The 19,206-nt window shown below is 34.7% G+C and overlaps 1 protein-coding gene across 1 annotated transcript in view; it reads right to left on the bottom strand.

Annotated features, from left to right (window-relative positions):
* Positions 1 to 19,206, bottom strand: part of LOC149803029 (aconitate hydratase, mitochondrial-like) — a 68,789-nt gene that overhangs the window by 48,895 nt on the left and 688 nt on the right. Inside the window, exons 2-10 of the mRNA XM_089952586.1 lie at positions 16,347 to 16,415; positions 14,822 to 14,901; positions 14,064 to 14,130; positions 12,473 to 12,544; positions 9,639 to 9,758; positions 5,700 to 5,792; positions 4,311 to 4,380; positions 3,309 to 3,397; positions 2,287 to 2,437 (exon numbers count right to left, since the gene is read on the bottom strand). Coding sequence (XP_089808712.1) covers positions 2,287 to 2,437; positions 3,309 to 3,397; positions 4,311 to 4,380; positions 5,700 to 5,792; positions 9,639 to 9,758; positions 12,473 to 12,544; positions 14,064 to 14,130; positions 14,822 to 14,901; positions 16,347 to 16,415 — 811 coding nt within the window. The remainder of the gene's footprint in view (positions 1 to 2,286; positions 2,438 to 3,308; positions 3,398 to 4,310; positions 4,381 to 5,699; positions 5,793 to 9,638; positions 9,759 to 12,472; positions 12,545 to 14,063; positions 14,131 to 14,821; positions 14,902 to 16,346; positions 16,416 to 19,206) is intronic.

The following is a 19,206-nucleotide window of genomic DNA, read 5'->3' on the forward strand; positions in this document are numbered from 1 at the left end:
ACAATGGCTAGCAATGACATATTAGGATGTAAACTTTAAACATTGCATTCCATTTCTCTAGGCTTACTGTCTTTCTTCAGACTTAATACTGTAGCCCATATATTTTATAACATACATCACACACACTGCATGTAGCTATGAACGAACATTGGGTACATGCAAGTGACATACACCTCTTCATTAGCCATAATCATTTTACATTTAGTGCATTTCGTTTAACAAGTTTGAAAAGTTCAAAACATAAATATCAATAGTTTTTCTTTTTATAAATTATTCCAACATTTAGTATAAACCTTTGCTTTCAATGCTATACAAAGTTGTTGACAGATGGTGTAAAATCCACAAGATTTAAATTCCTTGAGGTGTGAATACAATATGACTTGTATAAACAAAGCAAAAATCTGGTAAACAACTCTAACCACCTAGAAGTGGTAAGAGGAGGTATGGAAAATGTTTGGGAAGAAGTTCTTCCCTTTGTTTATATATGTAATCCCAAAAGACAAATTTGTTTGTCTTTCCAAGATTGCTGGATTTGAGAGGTGAGAACATCTTCCTAATTTTAATGTCACTGGATAATGTATTCAAAAGGGAAATTAAAATCTTGTTTAAGTGCCGTGATTATGCATTTTACCTCTGTAATTGCTGTAATCTAGGTACTTCCATCAGTTGTTGTTGTTCTGGGGTTTAACGCCATTTTCAGCACAAGATAGGCCATATATGGTGGCCAGTATAACTGGTGGAGGAAGAACCCTGAAAAACCCAGGAAAGAACCACCGACCCACGAGAAGCTACTGGCAGGCTCTCCCACGTACCCACGCTAGCCGAGCCTTGGACTCGAACATACGCAGACAGAGGTGAGATGGCAGTGATCCGGAATGGTGAGCGCTTTAGACCACTCAGCCACTCGGGGCCCCACTTCCATCAGTTAAAACTAACTACACTGTATAGTTTCTACTGTGCTCTTCTGAAGTAATATGGCCAATCTCTTCATCGAAGCATACACACATTTAAGTGTGAATACTCTGCATATCAATATGATGCATTCCAAAATTTAATTATTTTACACAGAGAATTTTCTTCTTGAAGATAAAGTATTGCTTAAAAACCAATGTTGAAAGCAAATATGCATGATGAGAAGTAATGGACACAGTTAAAAATAAGAGAATGAAAGCATGCATGCAATTATTTCTAACCCTCATAAAAATATTTCATTCCACACATTATCTACATGCAAAAAAGTAATATCAATGTACGAGGGATTCAATTAATTTTCACATTTCCAACATTATGATACAAAAATAGACTGATACTGACAGGTCTACTCAAGTACAATTATAACGGAAAACACAAAGTTTTTATCTCATATTTGTCATGTCTTCCCCTGTGTGCTTAGGGATGTAGAACAAACCACATATTGTAAGAGGCACATACTGTTGGCAGGAATAGCAGTGGTGCAATGGATAGCATTCCAGGCTTGGAACAGAACAGGTGCAGGTTCAAATCCTACCAATAGATCATCCCAGGTCAGCTATAATTGTACATCATTAGGCAAGGTACTTTACTCCAACTGTATTAACACTAAATAATCTATTTGTATTGCTTGCTCTATGAAAAACCAAACCAAATCAAGCCAAACGAAATTTGGCTTGTTGTTAACTGTTCTCTACCCATTTTTAGTCAACCAGATATGGTTTTAATGGGGAACTTAATTTACCATCCAGAATGTAAGCAATGTTATGCCCTATGGCGTGAATAGATGTCAACTTTTTCATCTTAAAAAAACTATGTATTTATGTTTACCATTGATCAAATATTTAAATTTTAAGCATATGTTAAAAATTCTCTTTACACACTGATATGTATCATAGCTACAGTGTAATGTATAAATTGCAGGAGATTTTCTATCAAGCCCTATTTGAACAGCATGTCACAATGTGGGGCAGCAAGAAGGGCTGGGCACACCTCTAAACAATGTCCTATTTGGACAGCATGCCACAATGTGGGGGCAGCAAGAGGGGCTGTCAGATGGATAGGTTACATCTCTAAACCACGTGTTGCATGGGACATCGATACATAACTATCAGCATTTATTGCTAAAATGCACATAAAAAGGACACTACAAATCTAATCATAGTGAAAATTGCAAGTGTAAATTGCCGATGAAAGATTGCTGATGTAAAGGAACCTGTTATGGAAATGACTGAATGCTTAGCTGGATACAAGTTATAGATTTTATTTCAAGCTATAATCTTTATTATAAACATGTTGCAAGTTTTAAAACTGTACCTGTGCAAGAGATTGAGTCTACTCCTGGACCGAAGTATTCCACAATGGCCCCAGTGCCCCCTTTAACTGTGAGGATGCCTGCCACTTTCAGAATGACATCCTTTGAAGAGGTCCAGCCATTCAACTTGCCAGTCAGCTTCACACCTATGACCTGCAGAATAAATTAAATGTATTAATAAACACAATGATATATAAAGGGCATTTATGTCAATATTTAATAATAAAACAACAGAAAATGTTATATTAACACTTAGATTAACTAAAAGCAATCACAATATTCAGACAGAAATCTCTTTTGATACTTAAAAATGTTGAAGCTATTTCTTGTGTCTGTCTGCCAACTGTCATCATTTGCAACTAGCCCTCTTAACCAAAGTGTATCTGTTAAATGCTGATACAAACTGTTGATTATCTAATTATGATAATGTTCACATTTTTTCATATAAAATTCAGTTACAATTCAACAAGAAATGATAACATTTTGGTACACTGAGTTACCAACAGACCCAATTTATTCATAAAAAATGTTAAAATTTTTGAGGTAAAAAATGTAAAGGTCAAAGCTCACCCATAAGAAATCCAATTTCATCAACAAACCAAAAGTGGCATTCCATCATGAAAAAAATAAAAGACTATCAACAAGTAGTATTTATAAGTTTTTGCTATGCTAAAAATATCATTTGCAAGGTTACTGATCACATAAGCAGCACAGTATTGCTTTTTCTATTTTGCATCATTCTCCATTGTACACTGAACAATAATTCTATATTATACAGCAGTTATGCACTCGCCCAAGTGTTAAACAATTAATGATTAAAAGATATGAATAGGAATATAACACAGTTTCTAAAACTTTGTATTTCATTTCTGATCTTCAGAATACAAAGCTGCAGAGACACAACTCTGTGGCACCAGAAACTGTTGCACAGTCCAAAGATGTACTTACTGTTCATTGGCAAAAGAGTCTTCAATATAAATCAACCTTATCATAGCTAAATTTCATGTTAGAAATGAGAGTATACCTTAGGGCACTTCAGCTCCCATGGAAGCCCTGCCATTACATCCACAGCATCTGCTCCTCCCACACCAATACACAGACCACCAAGACCTCCTGCATAGGTAAAGGATAGTAGTGACCACTTACCGTGATTGCAAGCATGCATTATATTTTAACATGGAAGAAATAAACTGTAGGGAGTAAACAAGGTCACAAGATGATCACATCCAAAATATGCAGTAAATGTCAAGATTTGAGTTTGCATCTGTACAAGTTTATTTCATTGCCCAAAAAATATGTGCATTTCTGTATTCTAACACTAACATATTATCTGAACTATGTTATTAAAAAAAGTTATTGGATTGATTTTTTTAAAAGATGTAGAGCATGGCAAGTTACATTCCTGAGCAGAATCTGCAAGCAAAATGCATCAATGGGATTGATGCTTATAAATGCATTAATAATGATAAGTTCTAATAAGAATGACCTATTTTTTAAAATCATTTTATAATACAAATGCCATTGTTACTGTGTAATGGATTTGTTTAATATTATCAGTTTCTAGTCATATTTTGATTTGCAAATTTGTCCGAAGCCTGTTTTTCATTATGTATTATCATTTTTAGCACCAATTTAAATCTTATTCAACTGCTTGTGTATTTCAAATGGACCTGGACTGGAACCATGCTCACATATGGATAAATTAAGGAAGGATCACTCATATAACCCACATGAATGACCTTTACCGTATGATACATTTACAAGTGGCAAAGATTTACTATTACTTCAAATCACAACCCCAACTTCATTGACTGAAAGCTCACATTATTTCCTGAATAAAGACATATTAAAATTCATTCATATTTAACAATCACCTTATGTATATCCAAGTTCTAAAAGAAGACACAAAATATTTTAAACAATATCTATATCTATCAGATCACTTTTAATATACTGTCAGAGAAATCTACAGACAGATACACTGAATTTTTCAGTTATCAATTACATATCATTCCATACAACCCACCTCCATTTGGCGTGTGACTGTCAGTGCCAATCAAAAGAATTCCTGGATAAGCATAATTCTCAAGGACAATCTGAAACAAAACACATTAATTCCTTTCATACCCAGAACAATAAAATATGACATAAATGACATTCTGGGCCCAAAAGAGATATCTTAACAAGTGTTCTGCTGAACCAGTCTCACCATCATCGAGGATGCAATCAAGCTGCCCCTTTAAAAGCAACTAAGGCAGAGGCTTGACACTCTTATATTTCTTACCATTATTACCTATTCTCCTAAGTTAATGCTTTTAGGTAACGTATTTGACGGAAAAAGAATATCTTTACCTATAATTATATTTGTCCTGGAATACTTACCTAATTATAGGGATGACAGTCCAAAAAAGTAAAGGGCATAGCTAACTAAATCTTTAGATGACTGTTGAACTACAGACACATATTACGACTGCAAAAGATCATTCTCAGGCACAAAAAATCTTTAATGAAACGCAAGTCATTGGTCTCCATTTTCATCCTTTCTAAAATATGTTTTGTGCTTAACTTGTGACAACCATTCATTATTAATGTGGTGGAGGGGAGGGGCAAAACTAGTTATTCCAGTAATAAGTTTATAAATGTCAGAATCAATCCTCCACTTTCCAGATTTACTACTACGGTAATATGACTTCTAGCTTTACCCTCTACTTATTCACTTTACAAATTAAGCAATCCATCCCATTCCCACAAATGCAAGCATCCCTCCAGTGTTTCACTCATGCTTAAACTGAAGAACATCCAGTCGATGGGTGGGCACCTAGTGGTGGACAGAGAAGGTAATTATGAAACAAACCAAGAAGATTTACTTCCCTTTGATGCTAGAATGTAGAGATGGATTTTTGTCTTCCGCTGGATTTGGGAAGCAATATTAGTTATTTTTCCTAACATGATTGTGATAGAGTAAAAAGAACTCAGTTGATAAAATAATTGCTATCTCATCATAATTATTCAGGGGAACAAAGTCAATTTCAGCAAAAAAACAAACCGTTGTGTCATAACTTACAAGTCACTTCACTGGAAGACTGTAGGCTGAAACCTTCCATAGCATTTAGGATACAAGTAGAGTCAAAGAATGCACGCCAAATACCTAGGCTATGTTGAATATTCCTAGCTTTATTCATATATTATTCTCTTTGAAATAAAGATTTAAAACTGATCAACAACTGCTTGTATATATCATTAAATAAATATCTCTACTACATTTATTTACCATTCACCTTATAATAAAGAGAAAGGCCACAGACAATAAGAATTAATCTGCAAGATACACAATACCTGCACCTAAATCTGCATTTATTTAGCAATAATTTTATTAGCAGTTTTTAAAACTGATCATAGATATATGCATATATACCTGGTGGATAATACCACTTCCTGGTTTCCAAAACCCAACTCCATATTTGGCACTTGCTGAGGCAAGAAAATCATACACCTCTTTGTTCAGTTCCTAAAGAAGAGAATCAAACCAAAAATGTAACATTATAATAAAAAATGCTTTCGAGTGCATAAACATCAATATTAAGTAAACTCATAATACTGTTTAACTGTTCCTTCACCTACAAATGCAAGAACAAGATAAACAAGTATCAGCATAGTACACGACACTTATAAAATCATCAGAGTGAGATCATGAAACCATATAAACATGTTCACCTTATGTCAGTATCTGACAAGTTTCAAGGCAATTCACTACAAGCTGTTGCCCACACAAAAATAATCTCCCTCACACACACACACACACAGAGTACAAGTTTTCCAACAAAATGATGACCCCCACTTTCCAACAACCACTTTTTATTTTTTTAATATTTTTAGAACTGAATTTCAAATTAGTAATATACAGCCAGTATTGAGCTGACATGCTGTTAATCCACACACGCACACATACTGTGACAAGGAATAAAGAAACACAACAATAAAAAGAGAACATTCTTTTATATGATAACAAAGCAGAAGTACTATAATGAGCTGATAAAAACTAGATTGTTTTTTCTTCTTCTTAAAATCTTATTCAAAAACTACTATCATTGTCCACCCCTAGAATCCACATTTTACTGGATGCAAGTCATAGGCTTTGAGCAACCTTCAAGTGACACAGCCATTATTACAAGCAGAGTTTATACATCAGTATTAGCCACTTCAGCTTCAAACCACTGTCCTACGTGAAATGAAGATCTGATTTTAATCAAGTGTAACATGGCATGTCATGCTAAAAACATAATTTTGTACTCTTAAACCCCGACATAGTCGTGTTTTGAGAAAATATAATTTTCAGTAATCTTCAAAACTAGGAATAAAAGATACAAAAGACACCACTTTCAGTATATGCCCATTACACATAGCATGTATAAACAGTAAACAGTCATGAGTGAGCTGAGGTTTGGACAGCTTAAATTGTAGCAATTGAAAGGCAAATCCCCATTTCACATATTACTTAATTTTAAGTGAGACGGATTTGAAGACTGCTGGGGATACGTATGCTGTGCTAATTTGCATAGTTACAATCAGGACATGGAACAACCCAATATCGGTAAATGAAAGAGATTCTAGATGCATGTAGGAGAACAAAAGTTATTACACATCACTGCTATGAATGAGAATGTTTAAGCCACATATATTATCATTTTTGACAAAGTTGTTAACAGCGGCAACATTTCTTTGAAGTAAGATTTTATTGCATATTTAAACTGAAGAGGATCAATTAAATTTTCAGAATAGTGTTATGCGTGATTCATTTCTGAAGCTGATTTAGGAAGTAATTAGCTATAGGCAAAAACCCAACAGAAATACATTTCAGAACTTCTGTTCGATGGAGTTTTACTTTGTGAAGCACACCAGCAAAACAAAAAAAATAAGAGGGGATGGGCAATCAATTATTTGCACATCCTGCAAACATATTGACATATGTCAACTTGATTCTGACCAGGATCTGTCCAGAGAATCCAGCAGAGAAACCTGAACACCAGGACCATTCAGTCTCTAGTGAGTGTAGTGAAATAAAGTAATCACAACTGCATTACCTTCAAACCACCTGTCGAACCCTAGTGAATTTATACTTTAATTGTAGCAATTGTAACATTACGTGACAAGTAATATTTAAAATAAAGGGACATTTTGGGCATATGGAAGCTAGAGTCTAGGCTTGTGGAGTTTCAGTCAGGGCTTGAGCACTGCCATCCATTTTATTCATATACTCATTCAAATGTACAATTCACATTTAACCTAATGCGGGTAACCTATCACCATGTACAATGTATTTTCAATTATATGGAAAGCTGACCAGTGAATACAAATATTTATTCCAAATTTCAACTAAAAAGTAATTTTGTTTAGGAAATTGTGTTTTCTGATAATACTTATTGGATCATATTACATATCTCTGCTACCTCCAAATCAAAGAAAGACAAATAAAGTCTTTCCGTCCATATAATATACTGACAAAAGAGTGTGTGTGATTTGGATTTTTAACGTAGCTTTAACAATTTTTCAGTCATATTGCTAAGATGTCTGCAGTTTGACAGATTATAATGATGTCTCGCACTGGTGCATCATGCTGCAGACATGTAGCATGATGTCCCACCCAGTCACATTACCCTGACACCAGGCTGACCAGTCCTAATACTAACCTCTTTATGCTGTGCACCAAGCAAGGCAGCTGTTAGTACCATTTTTGTAAGTCTTGGTATGACTCAGCAGGGCATCGAACCTACGACTTTCCACTTCCAAGGCAGATGCTCTAACCACCAGTCCATTAGAGCAGTACAGACAAAGGAAGCAACTATTACAGTTAACTCCACTCTCCACCTACTTGGTGGCCAAAATTAAAACCTGAAGATACAAGTTTTTACTTAAGCAAAATCTTAAATGATGCTCAGATTGCAGGGAAGGGTAAGAGGAATTATTTCTAATGTGATCTAGTAAGTATCATCAGAGAAACAATTTCCAGAAGAAATTAACTTACTCCCTCAAATACATTACCTGATCACATCACATTAAGAGAATAGTTAAATAACAATAAAATATCGATCCTACCTCTTACCTGTATCACCCAGTAGGAGTATGACTGCTCTGCTCATGGGATGGATTTTTAGTTTAGCACATCAAGACAATTTGTTTATATTTATGCAAATGAAATCCCTGTGGGATTCTGCACCTGATTACTGTCTACCATCAAACATTTCCCAGATGAATCCAGCAAAAGTGGCAAAATCATGTCAGGGGTCTAAGGTTATGCAGTCATGAATAAGGAGTCATCACTGTCTGAATGTCCTTAGTGCAGCCATGTCACACAAATGGAAACTTGGGAAGCAGACTTGGGATGCCAGTCAGCTGTCTCCGCTCTGTCCCGAATTGAGGCCATTGCATTCAAGGCTGACGTGCATCAGGCGTATTTGGTGAGCTGAAATCTTCATTAGTGTACCCAATCCTGTGAGCGTTCAGCGTACACTAATTTAATGACTCCCTTTGGCCAAATGGCCAATGTGTGAGGGGTTATGTCTTCAGCAGTAAGAATAATCCTTCACAGTTGATGTGGATATTGTCCATGCATCTGCGGTAACTTAAACCATTCATGCAATACATGTATGTACCAATGCATGGTTCCCTGAATGAAGTAAATGTTAAATATACTATCTCTAATTTTTTCCTCCTTTTCTTGCTTAATAGGCACTAATTTAATATGGTTGTTGTTGTTGTAGGGTTTAACAGCATTTTTCAGCACAACATAGGCTACATATGGCAGCCAGTATAAATGATGGAGGAAGAACATGGGAAAAGCCCTGAAAGAACCACCAACCCATGAGAAGCTACTGGCAAGCTTTCTCACATACCCACATTGGCCAAACCCATGCAGACAGAGGTGAGATGGCAATGATCTGTAACGGTGAGCACTTTAGACCACTTGGCCACTCGGAGCCCATTTAATATGGTAACTGAACCACTGAAGCATGTAGTATTGAACCCACACCCCACCGCCAATCTGTAGCATGATAAGGTACATGACAATGGCACTGGACTCCAACAATCATGCTATAGCATGACTTCACCACAGTATCTTTTACACTGATCTAAAAACTCATATTCATGGAGGATAATGAAAATGTAGCAATTACTTTGCCTTTATATCTAAGCCTCAGTGATCTACATTTCACGCATTTCTGAAACTTCATATTTTGACTCTTGACGGAACCTTCAACACTTCTGGTTAAAAAAGTGGAACTTATACACAAAAGCAATAACACATGTATATCATCACAATATAAACCTGCTGATAATATTTACAAAGAAGTTATACCTTGGCTCTAGCAAGATCTTTTTCCCCTCCAACTTGGGCTTCAATCAAATGGTCACAGTGAGCAGTAGAGGGCACAGCTACCTTGGGGAGGCCACTGGAGATGAACTGCATCATGGCCATCTGTAAAAACATCACATTACAGATGGCTTTTCATTTCTGTAGCAGTAAAGTTATCAAGATTTTCATTATGAACTGAACAAAGAAACTAATCTAAGACAACATTAATGTCTTTCCTGATAAACCCTATGTTAAGTAAGCAGGAAATTTATTTTCAATATCTTGATAAATTATTTTTGTGTTAATGTCACATTCAACTGTTCCATTTGAGTCTTGTTTCTTTAAAGTACACCCATGTTGACAATTAGTCTATTTGATTGTTAGTTGAAACGCCAGATAAAATTTGGATGAAAAACAAGAAAAATTTGAATACCAAAACTGACAACCTACCCTCTGATCTTCATAACTATGAGAATAATCAATTAATCTGATATCCCTCCATGCCAAATCAATTATATTAATAAAACAATTTTCATATAAAAAACAAACAAGTAAACAACCTTTAAGAGCTATAACTGATCATAAACGTTTTTATGAAACAAACTAGCAAATACAGTAATACCTCGTGCATTCGCGAAATTTTCATTGGTACCCTCTATGTACATGTTTTCTTTATTTTATTGAATTGTACCTTCGTTATATGACTTCTGTGACATATGAAGTTTACCTAGTTTACCTTCCTGACAATTACAAAGAAAATGTTAGTCATTACGTTTACAGTCCCATTCGTTACTTGGTTTTACCTTACTGTGAGTGCAAAAGAAAACGGCAGCCAATGAATTAGTATAGGGGTAATATTAGTATACATGTACCGTACTGTAAATGCGCTAGTGTGGCAAATACCCATTAGGCGATACTGTACTCTATTTTTACGTCAACCATTTATCTCTCTTTTTAAGGGTAATGTATTAAGCTAACTTTTAAATGAAATTAAAGTGCTTTGGGAGCATGATTTGGGTCATATTTAGGGTTTAAACCCTAGAAATAAGCATTTATTAGCATTTTTAGTGACTTGTACCAAACATTCGCAATTCCTCCTGATCTGCGACTGGTTCTGGAACCTAACCTTGCGAATGTTCGAGGTATTACTGTATAGCCTTCCTGAGCAAGTCTTGATCATAAACTTTTTTAATGAAACAAAATAGTAAATATGACCATTCAGCCTTTATCAAACTTTTTATAAAAGTAGCAAATATGACCTTCCAGAGCAAGACTGGATCACAAACATGGATCATATTTGGTATGTCACATGTAAGAAAGTCTTAGGCAAGGGTCAAATGCTTCCAAAAATAAATATATCAACTGAGACAGACAAAATAAATCCTGATAATTAATGCTTCCATATCAAGAGAGCCACCTACTCAACCTATCTTCTTTCAGCAGTGATTGAAATACAGTCAAGACTCCTTACTCTGCTTTCCATGTATCTATTATTGAAATACAGTCAAGACTCCTTACTCTGCTTTCCATGTATCTATTAATGAAATACAGTCAAGACTCCTTACTCTGCTTTCCATGTATCTATTATTGAAATACAGTCAAGACTCCTTACTCTGCTTTCCATGTATCTATTATTGAAATACAGTCAAGACTCATTGCTCTGCTTTCCATGTATCTATTATTGAAATACAGTCAAGACTCCTTACTCTGCTTTCCATGTATCTATGATTGAAATACAGTCAAGACTCCTTACTCTGCTTTCCATGTATCTATTATTGAAATACAGTCAAGACTCCTTACTCTGCTTTCCATGTATCTATGATTGAAATACAGTCAAGACTCCTTACTCTGCTTTCCATGTATCTATGATTGAAATACAGTCAAGACTCCTTACTCTGCTTTCCATGTATCTATTAATGAAATACAGTCAAGACTCCTTACTCTGCTTTCCATGTATCTATTATTGAAATACAGTCAAGACTCCTTACTCTGCTTTCCATGTATCTATTATTGAAATACAGTCAAGACTCCTTACTCTGCTTTCCATGTATCTATTATCTTGACACATCTTATGATTCACACTGTCTAACTGGTCAAACATAAAAAGTAACATCACAATTGTTTCTGTGAAATGTTCATTTATTTATTACATAAAGATATTTCTGTGAATGTTAATTCATTTATTACATCATGATCTTTAACTACGAAAAGTCAACTTAAGTATTATATCAGAAATCTTTCTGTGAAATGTTCATGCATTTATTGCATCTGATTTTTTTTCTGTCACACTGTGCATGGGGGAATAAATTTCTTTTGCATTTGGTCAACCAAATTTCCAAAAGTTATTAAAAAGGAGATGTGTTAGAGAACAAGAGGACGTTAATGATGGTTCTACTGTCACAAATATTAATTTTACCACCAACGTCAGAACTGTTATATGTAATGGGCAAGTGGTAACCCACACATGGTCAGTGCTTTCCCTCAAGCTCCACAGTGTTCTCCAAGATCAGAAACAATGAAATTTTACGCTAACAGACCTTATTCAGGAGGCAACAACTTCAAATTTAGACTACTAGCCCAGCAAGGATTAAGCAAAGAAGATTGTCTTGGACTAAAAAATTTGTTCTCTACATAAAACTTGGGCTAATTAAACAAAATTTAATTAGCCCAGCACTGATTTCTTGTTATCTGGGCTGTGGAATTTTTGACAAGTTCGACATGTAATTTATGCAACAAAAACAACTTTTAGTAACAATAAAATATTAAAAAAATGTATGACTGACAGCTTCCCAAAATCTGAGATATTATTATTATGGACAAATCTGCATCATAAATACCTGTGCTGTGGCATCTTGCATGGCAACTCTGTCTGGCCTAAGTTTCAGGTAGCTCACTCCCCTCTCAATATCCTGAAACAACGAAAATTAGATACATCATAAATAACACTGCTTGTAGATCAGATCCTATATTTCAGAATATGCTAAGGCTTGGAGTTAACATTATATAAGTGACTTATATCGTATACAGTCCTGCATAGTACTATCCTCCATGAACTTTTAACTTTGTTAGCATAAAATCCTGGATATAATGAGCACCCATTTCAAATCTTAATTGGAAAAAGATAAATGCACAGAAACTGAACAACTTCTCTTAAATTGTGCTCTGTATCTCCACGATAAGCTGATGTTGGGAAGAAGTTGAATGGTTTCATTGCCATATCTCAGTTTTAACATTACCTATTCTGGATAATGATGTTTTTATAATTCGCAAATGTTCTGAAGAAAGCTAAATTCCAACTTATGATATCATTTCTTAAGTCAAAAATGTCAAACACAGTCATGCTTGTTGCTGTTAATCAGAACTTTATATAAGAATTCAATATAATGACTATATTAATCGCTGATTTGGAACTGAATTTTTTCAACATCAACGAGGCGTTCTGTTAGAAATATCATTCTAAGTCTTTATTATCAAGATGCTAATGATACCTTTTAGAATGTTCAATTATATCAATATTTTTTAGTAGAGTGTCACAGTAATAAGTACTTTCATTTCAAACATACACAGAACATCTTGAATGTGTCCCTCAAAAATACATTTATATTGACTGAATGCAACTTTTTACTAGATTTTGTGTAAAATATGCAAATACATTGCTATTATACATCATCTTTAACGATAATGAAGAAAATAATTTTTTAAAATGTTAATAGCTAATCCTTCATAACAATGACCGAATGAAAAATAAAACATGAACTGAAAGTGTTCATGGTTGCTTCACTAGAGGTTCCATTTTTCTGTCAAGCCAACTACATGACCAATATACATTTTCCTTGTGATGCACAAGAATGTAGAATACTGAAAGAGTTAATTCCCCAATATGCATGTTGGACTAATGGGACAGACATAGGAAGAGTGAGGAAGAGATTCGGGGGCATCGTTTTTGATCTCATTAAAGTCCAGATCAACAAGGTCAGTGAGGTATGTCCTTCCATTTTTCTGAAAAACTACTTGACCAAATTAAAATGACTATAAACCATTATAATATGAAAGCTCAGTTAATTTGAGCATGTAAATGAATGTCTATTTCAGTCGGCTGTATAATTTACAGTAGACATGTAAATTCCTGAAGGTTCATTTTTGTGAGTGGCATATTTTATGTTTGCCCCGTGTTTAACAGTTCACTAATAAGGCATGACTAGCTCTTAAGATTACTGACCATCGGGTCTCAATGACCTGGAGCTTTTAAAGATGGACTGATATATGCATGGACATAGAAACAGACTGGATCAAGAAGATGTTTTCCTGCAAGCAGGGGATGAGGGGGTGCTATAAAGTGCAATGTATGACCTTCAACATTTTGAGCCTGCAAAGGTCTACTGCTCATTGTACAGAAAGAAAATCTGGACAGTGCTAGGAAAAACTCACTTGAGTTTTAGGGTCATCCAAGTGGCCATAGAGAATCTTCTCTGACAAGGTGAGAGGACGGTTCAGCCTGAAATTGAAAGTAGAAACAAGAAATGAACACTTATAAGGACCTGAGATTTGCAGATGAATTCAAGATTACTTAACAGATTCAGGTATGTAACTTTATTTTATATTCTTCTTTCAAAAGCATTGCCAGATTTGTTTAAAAGTCTAAATACGTGCCCTTACAACCTGGATACAAAATAATTATAAAGATAAATACCTATACAAAAATCAGTAATGCCCATGTCCATCTCACTTTCTGCTTGTCTGTTTCTTACAAAATATGATACAAGTGTTGGGTCTTTATTTAACATGTCACAAAAAAACTAAATTTCAGTCTGTTTTATGAATATCATGACGGTCACAAAATAAAGACTAGTGAGATTCAGCTTGACTTTCATTTTGACTTTGAGATTATTGGGTCATAGGTCAGTCATGACTAAAGTTTTAAAAATTATTGAAAACCCTGGTGGTAATCGAGAACCAAAAACTGATAAGGATGTATTTTTTTCTTAAAATTCAATCACATATGTTGTCATAGTTTAACACGTGTTACAGTGGTGTCTCTTGTCCTTGGTTTGAATTATGCTTGAATCCATTAGTTCAATCACATGCATAAGCTACATAAACATACAAGCTAGATATAGCAGATTAATGTAACATAATTAAACTTGAATCTACAGGAAATGTGTGCAAAAACATTTACAGATTCTTACCTTCTCTTGACAACACTTAGATTGTGATCAAGCTTGTCATAATCAATATACTGATCTGGTTCAAATCTGCTCAAAGCAACCTGAAAAGAGCAAACATAAATAAAACTAATACAAAAAGTTCATTTTCAGACATCATTAGACAACTAAGCCATGAATAACAACCAAAAAAAACCACGTTTTTAACACTGTGAATTTGCAACTTTTCACTAGGACCAATTTTATTAAAAGATCCAGCTAACAACAATTCTTCTATGGAAACAATAAGACTCCTTCCACAATACAAGAATCTGTATTCAAGTATAGAGAAAAATTTTTGTTCGAGAGTTTAGAAGCAATCACATAACAACACTGATTAAACATTTGAAAAAATGTATGCATAAAAAACAGTATACTTCAAGAAAATATAATCTCTACACAGCTTATTATTGTTACTATAGAAAATGAGTCTTAGGTTTTTACCCATAAAACCCTTAAATTATGTCAAGTTTTGTAATTCACACAAGTTTTGCTCAACATTTGGTGCATTATATATTATAACGAAACTGCATTTGAAATTTTGTCATCCTACCTTGAGAAAGAATCAATGCCTTCACAAAATGCCCCCATTCTGAGCCCAACTTTTACTTAGATAGAAAAGACATACAAAGAAAGTAAAACAACTTCAACACTTGGTTAGATCTAGAGCAGCGGTCTCAAACACATGGCCCGCCAAGCCACACACTGTGGCCCGCAAAATGATTGGTGCCACAAGGTATCATGAGAGATAACAAAAGTGGTATGGTCCTTGGGTTATCAAAAATGTCCTCATGTGGCCCTCAGGGTTGTTTGAATTTGAGACCCCTGATCTAGAGCAAGGAAGGACATGCATATGGATCCCAAAGTTATGCTGAGCTTCTATCAAGGTGGACATGACACAAATATGACAAATCTTTAAAACCCCACATGATACTTTATGTACCAGCGCTGCACTCGCATTCCTTAATACTGTCAATGAAAAAAACTAACTACCAACAACAACGCACCATTACAAATCCCAACCAATGATATGCAGGGTGCAATATGTGCAAAACTAAAAAAGGTTCTTTGTCATTAACAAATTGCCAGATATTAATCTTTCAGACACCTTAAACCAAAAGACCTTTCTACTCAGGCAAGATACTTCTGTAACCCTTTTCTATGTATTTTTGCAAGTAGAAGTTTTCATTCATGTTGAATGAATTTTTTTTTTAAATCTCTGATGTAATTCTATTTAGTGGGTGTGTTATATAAAAAGTAAAATGATTTTCTTTTCTTGTTCAGGTTTTATTATATGCAAAGAAATTCTCATTATATCAGTGCAAAATTTTCAAAAATTAACATTCATATCATAAATTCTACTAATGACAAATACATAATGATTTGTACTACAATAGACATGCCATAATGCAATATATTGCAATATGTTTTTACCTAGCAATACTCAACCTGTAATCACAACATCCCCTTGCTAAAGCATGGAAATAAATAAAACATATAATACATTTACCTTTTGGGCTGCTGCTGCGATGGGGGTCACATGGATGCCTCTTACCTGACCAAAAAGGCCAGACAGGCCCTGTAAAACAGAGATACAAAGACACTTTTAATGATGTTTTACATACCAAATCAGCTGATTATCTTACAAATAGTAATAAACCTCTAACTCAGTAACTCTCGAACAACAGGGTCCAAAGACATCCACCACGCTGTAAATGGGGGACACAAGTTACTATGGGATCTACAAAAAAAATTAAGAGGGGGAAACCACCCAACTGGATATCAAGAAAACCTGGAATGGGGTGGGAGTGGTAAGGGGACTGTTTAGTGGCTGAATACTCATTTTCTAATCACAATGAAAATAACTGTCAATAAAAGGCTTTTTCTAATGAAATTCTTTGTCACCTATATGCAAAAACATTTTTTAATTTCTGGTGTTTGTTGTTGTTTCACAAGAAAACAATAATCTATTTTACGAGACCCACTATTTCATGAAACAAGTCAAGATTGAAACTGGATTCTTTTTAATTGTACTATCATGATTATTTTTTAATGGTTCTATTAGTAAAATAATGATGCCATGACTTCATTGTGATTAATAGCAAAATTTCTCACCCTTGAAGAAGTGACCACTAGCCATTATGCAGGTAGGATTTGCATGCCTTATAACTTTTCTTTCTTTTCACACCAATATTTGATTTGATACCAAAAAGATGATATTAGGTGATAACACATAATTTATCTGAAGACATCACTGCTAGATATCATTCAGTTAAGGTTCAAAACATCCTCTTTTTTCCTGGACATGTCCTCCCATCCTTAAATCTCTATACAGATACTGATACAGATACACCCAATCTCTGGAGTTTCCTAATTCAAGTCTATTAGGGAAATGAAAATTAAGGAGGCAAAGTCCCAACTCCATTTGAAAAAAGAGACAAAACTGGGAAGATGGGAAAATGAAGAAATAAAGTTATGACTTTTCATGCATTCTGTTTATTTTGTTAGCATCAATTAGCATGAATCCCACCACTTTGCATCATACAACAGACCCTGAATGGTAAGGCACTATGAGACAGATCATACCATAAAACAATCAAGAGTATGTATCCCAAATTTTCTCATTAAGCATGAGGTACTATGAGGCAGAACATAAACACCAAAAGTATGCAATCCAAGTTTCCTCTGTAAGCATGGGCACATTATCCGTTAACAGTAGCTATAATTTTCTTCTACTTTGAACATTCTTATTACGCTAAACAAGCAAAGAACAAATATAGTTTAATGCTTATTTTCTTTTCTGTTATTAATTCAAGCTAAAGACCATCCATTACTCCACCCAAAATAAGATAGTGGGGGAAGTGTGATAGTAAATTAAAATTTGATGATTATTATGCAGGTCTACAGACCTCTCCAATCAGATCCTATTATATCTTTGTATCCAGACAATGGGAAGATTATACCAGCTTATATGCTGCAGTTGGCATTTGTTGTTGTTGTTGTTGTAGGGTTTGACGCCATTTTTCAGCACATGATAGGCTATACATGGTGGCCAGTATTAATGGTGGAGGAAGAACTTGGGAAAACCCCGAAAGAACCACTGACCTATGAGAAGCTACTGGCAAGCTTTCTCACATACCCACATTAGCTGAATCCGAGACTCTAACACATGCAGACAGAGGTGAGATGGCAGTGATCCGTAACGGAGAGCGCTTTAGACCACTTGGCCACTCGGGGCCCCAGCTGGCATTTGAATCCTGTGATTGTTTGGTAAAGTTTCTACATAATTTTGCAAAGTACATGTTGTGAGGTATATCCTGTAGTTGAAGTGCAAAAATAGGTGAAACCTAAACAACTGAAAACAACAACAAATCTGATGTATGACTTTATTCTTTTATTATTTTTCTGTACATTTTGCATTTTAAAACAAAATCTGAAAAATTTAAATTATTCCAAATTATGTGTGTATATACGTAACTTGGATTCTTAACATAGCTTGAACAATTTCTCAGTCACATTGCTACAACGTCTGCAGTGTGGTAGTTTATAATGATGTACAGGGGAATCATGCTGCAAACATGTAGCATCACGTCCCACCCTGACACATTATCCTGACACCAGGTTGACCAGTCCTAACACTAACCTCTTACTGCTGAGTGCCAAGCAAGGCAACTGCTAGTACCATTTTTTATAAGTCTTTGGTATGATTCAGCCAGGTTCAAACCCACAACCTCCCTTACCCTAGGGAGACATCTAAATATTTTGGCCACCGGAGCAGTCCAAGCTACATCTAAACAAAGAAAATACTAATAAACTTAACAAGTTACAAAGATATCAGCACTCTTTGTTTTCATATAAACATTTGCCACTTATGTCCAGATTCAATTTTTTAAATACTAATTGCTTTTAAAATTAATTCTTATGTAAAGATTATATAGTGAATTTACTAGGTCCCACATGCTCAATGGAAATTAAGAAAACTGCAGTCTTTTAATATCTCAAATCTTGGTAACCACAACAATTTCATGGTACATCTTCAAACGTTCACCAGCAAACCAGTTCAAAAACTTGCAAGCTATGCTAAATGCAAAATCCATTGGATTCAAGAACAGAAGTAGAAGTTTATATTATCCCAAAACATTTAATTTTTGTATATATAAGTACCAAGATATAAAACTTTAATCTTTACTGGTCACAAGACTTAGAAAATTCTTTAAGGTGTGCAAACATTTTGAAAATCTGCATAACCCATGAAAATATTTGCAGAAAAAAAACACCCGCCAACATTTATAGGAATGTTGGAACCAAGTTTATTCAGGAAATGTTTTATAGTCAGATTAAGCTTACAAAGCCATCAAAGATGCAAAGCC

Source organism: Sinohyriopsis cumingii, chromosome 3 (genome assembly GCF_028554795.1).
Source record: "Sinohyriopsis cumingii isolate HCF-2022 chromosome 3, ASM2855479v2, whole genome shotgun sequence".
Classification (NCBI taxonomy): Eukaryota; Metazoa; Mollusca; class Bivalvia; order Unionida; family Unionidae; genus Sinohyriopsis; species Sinohyriopsis cumingii.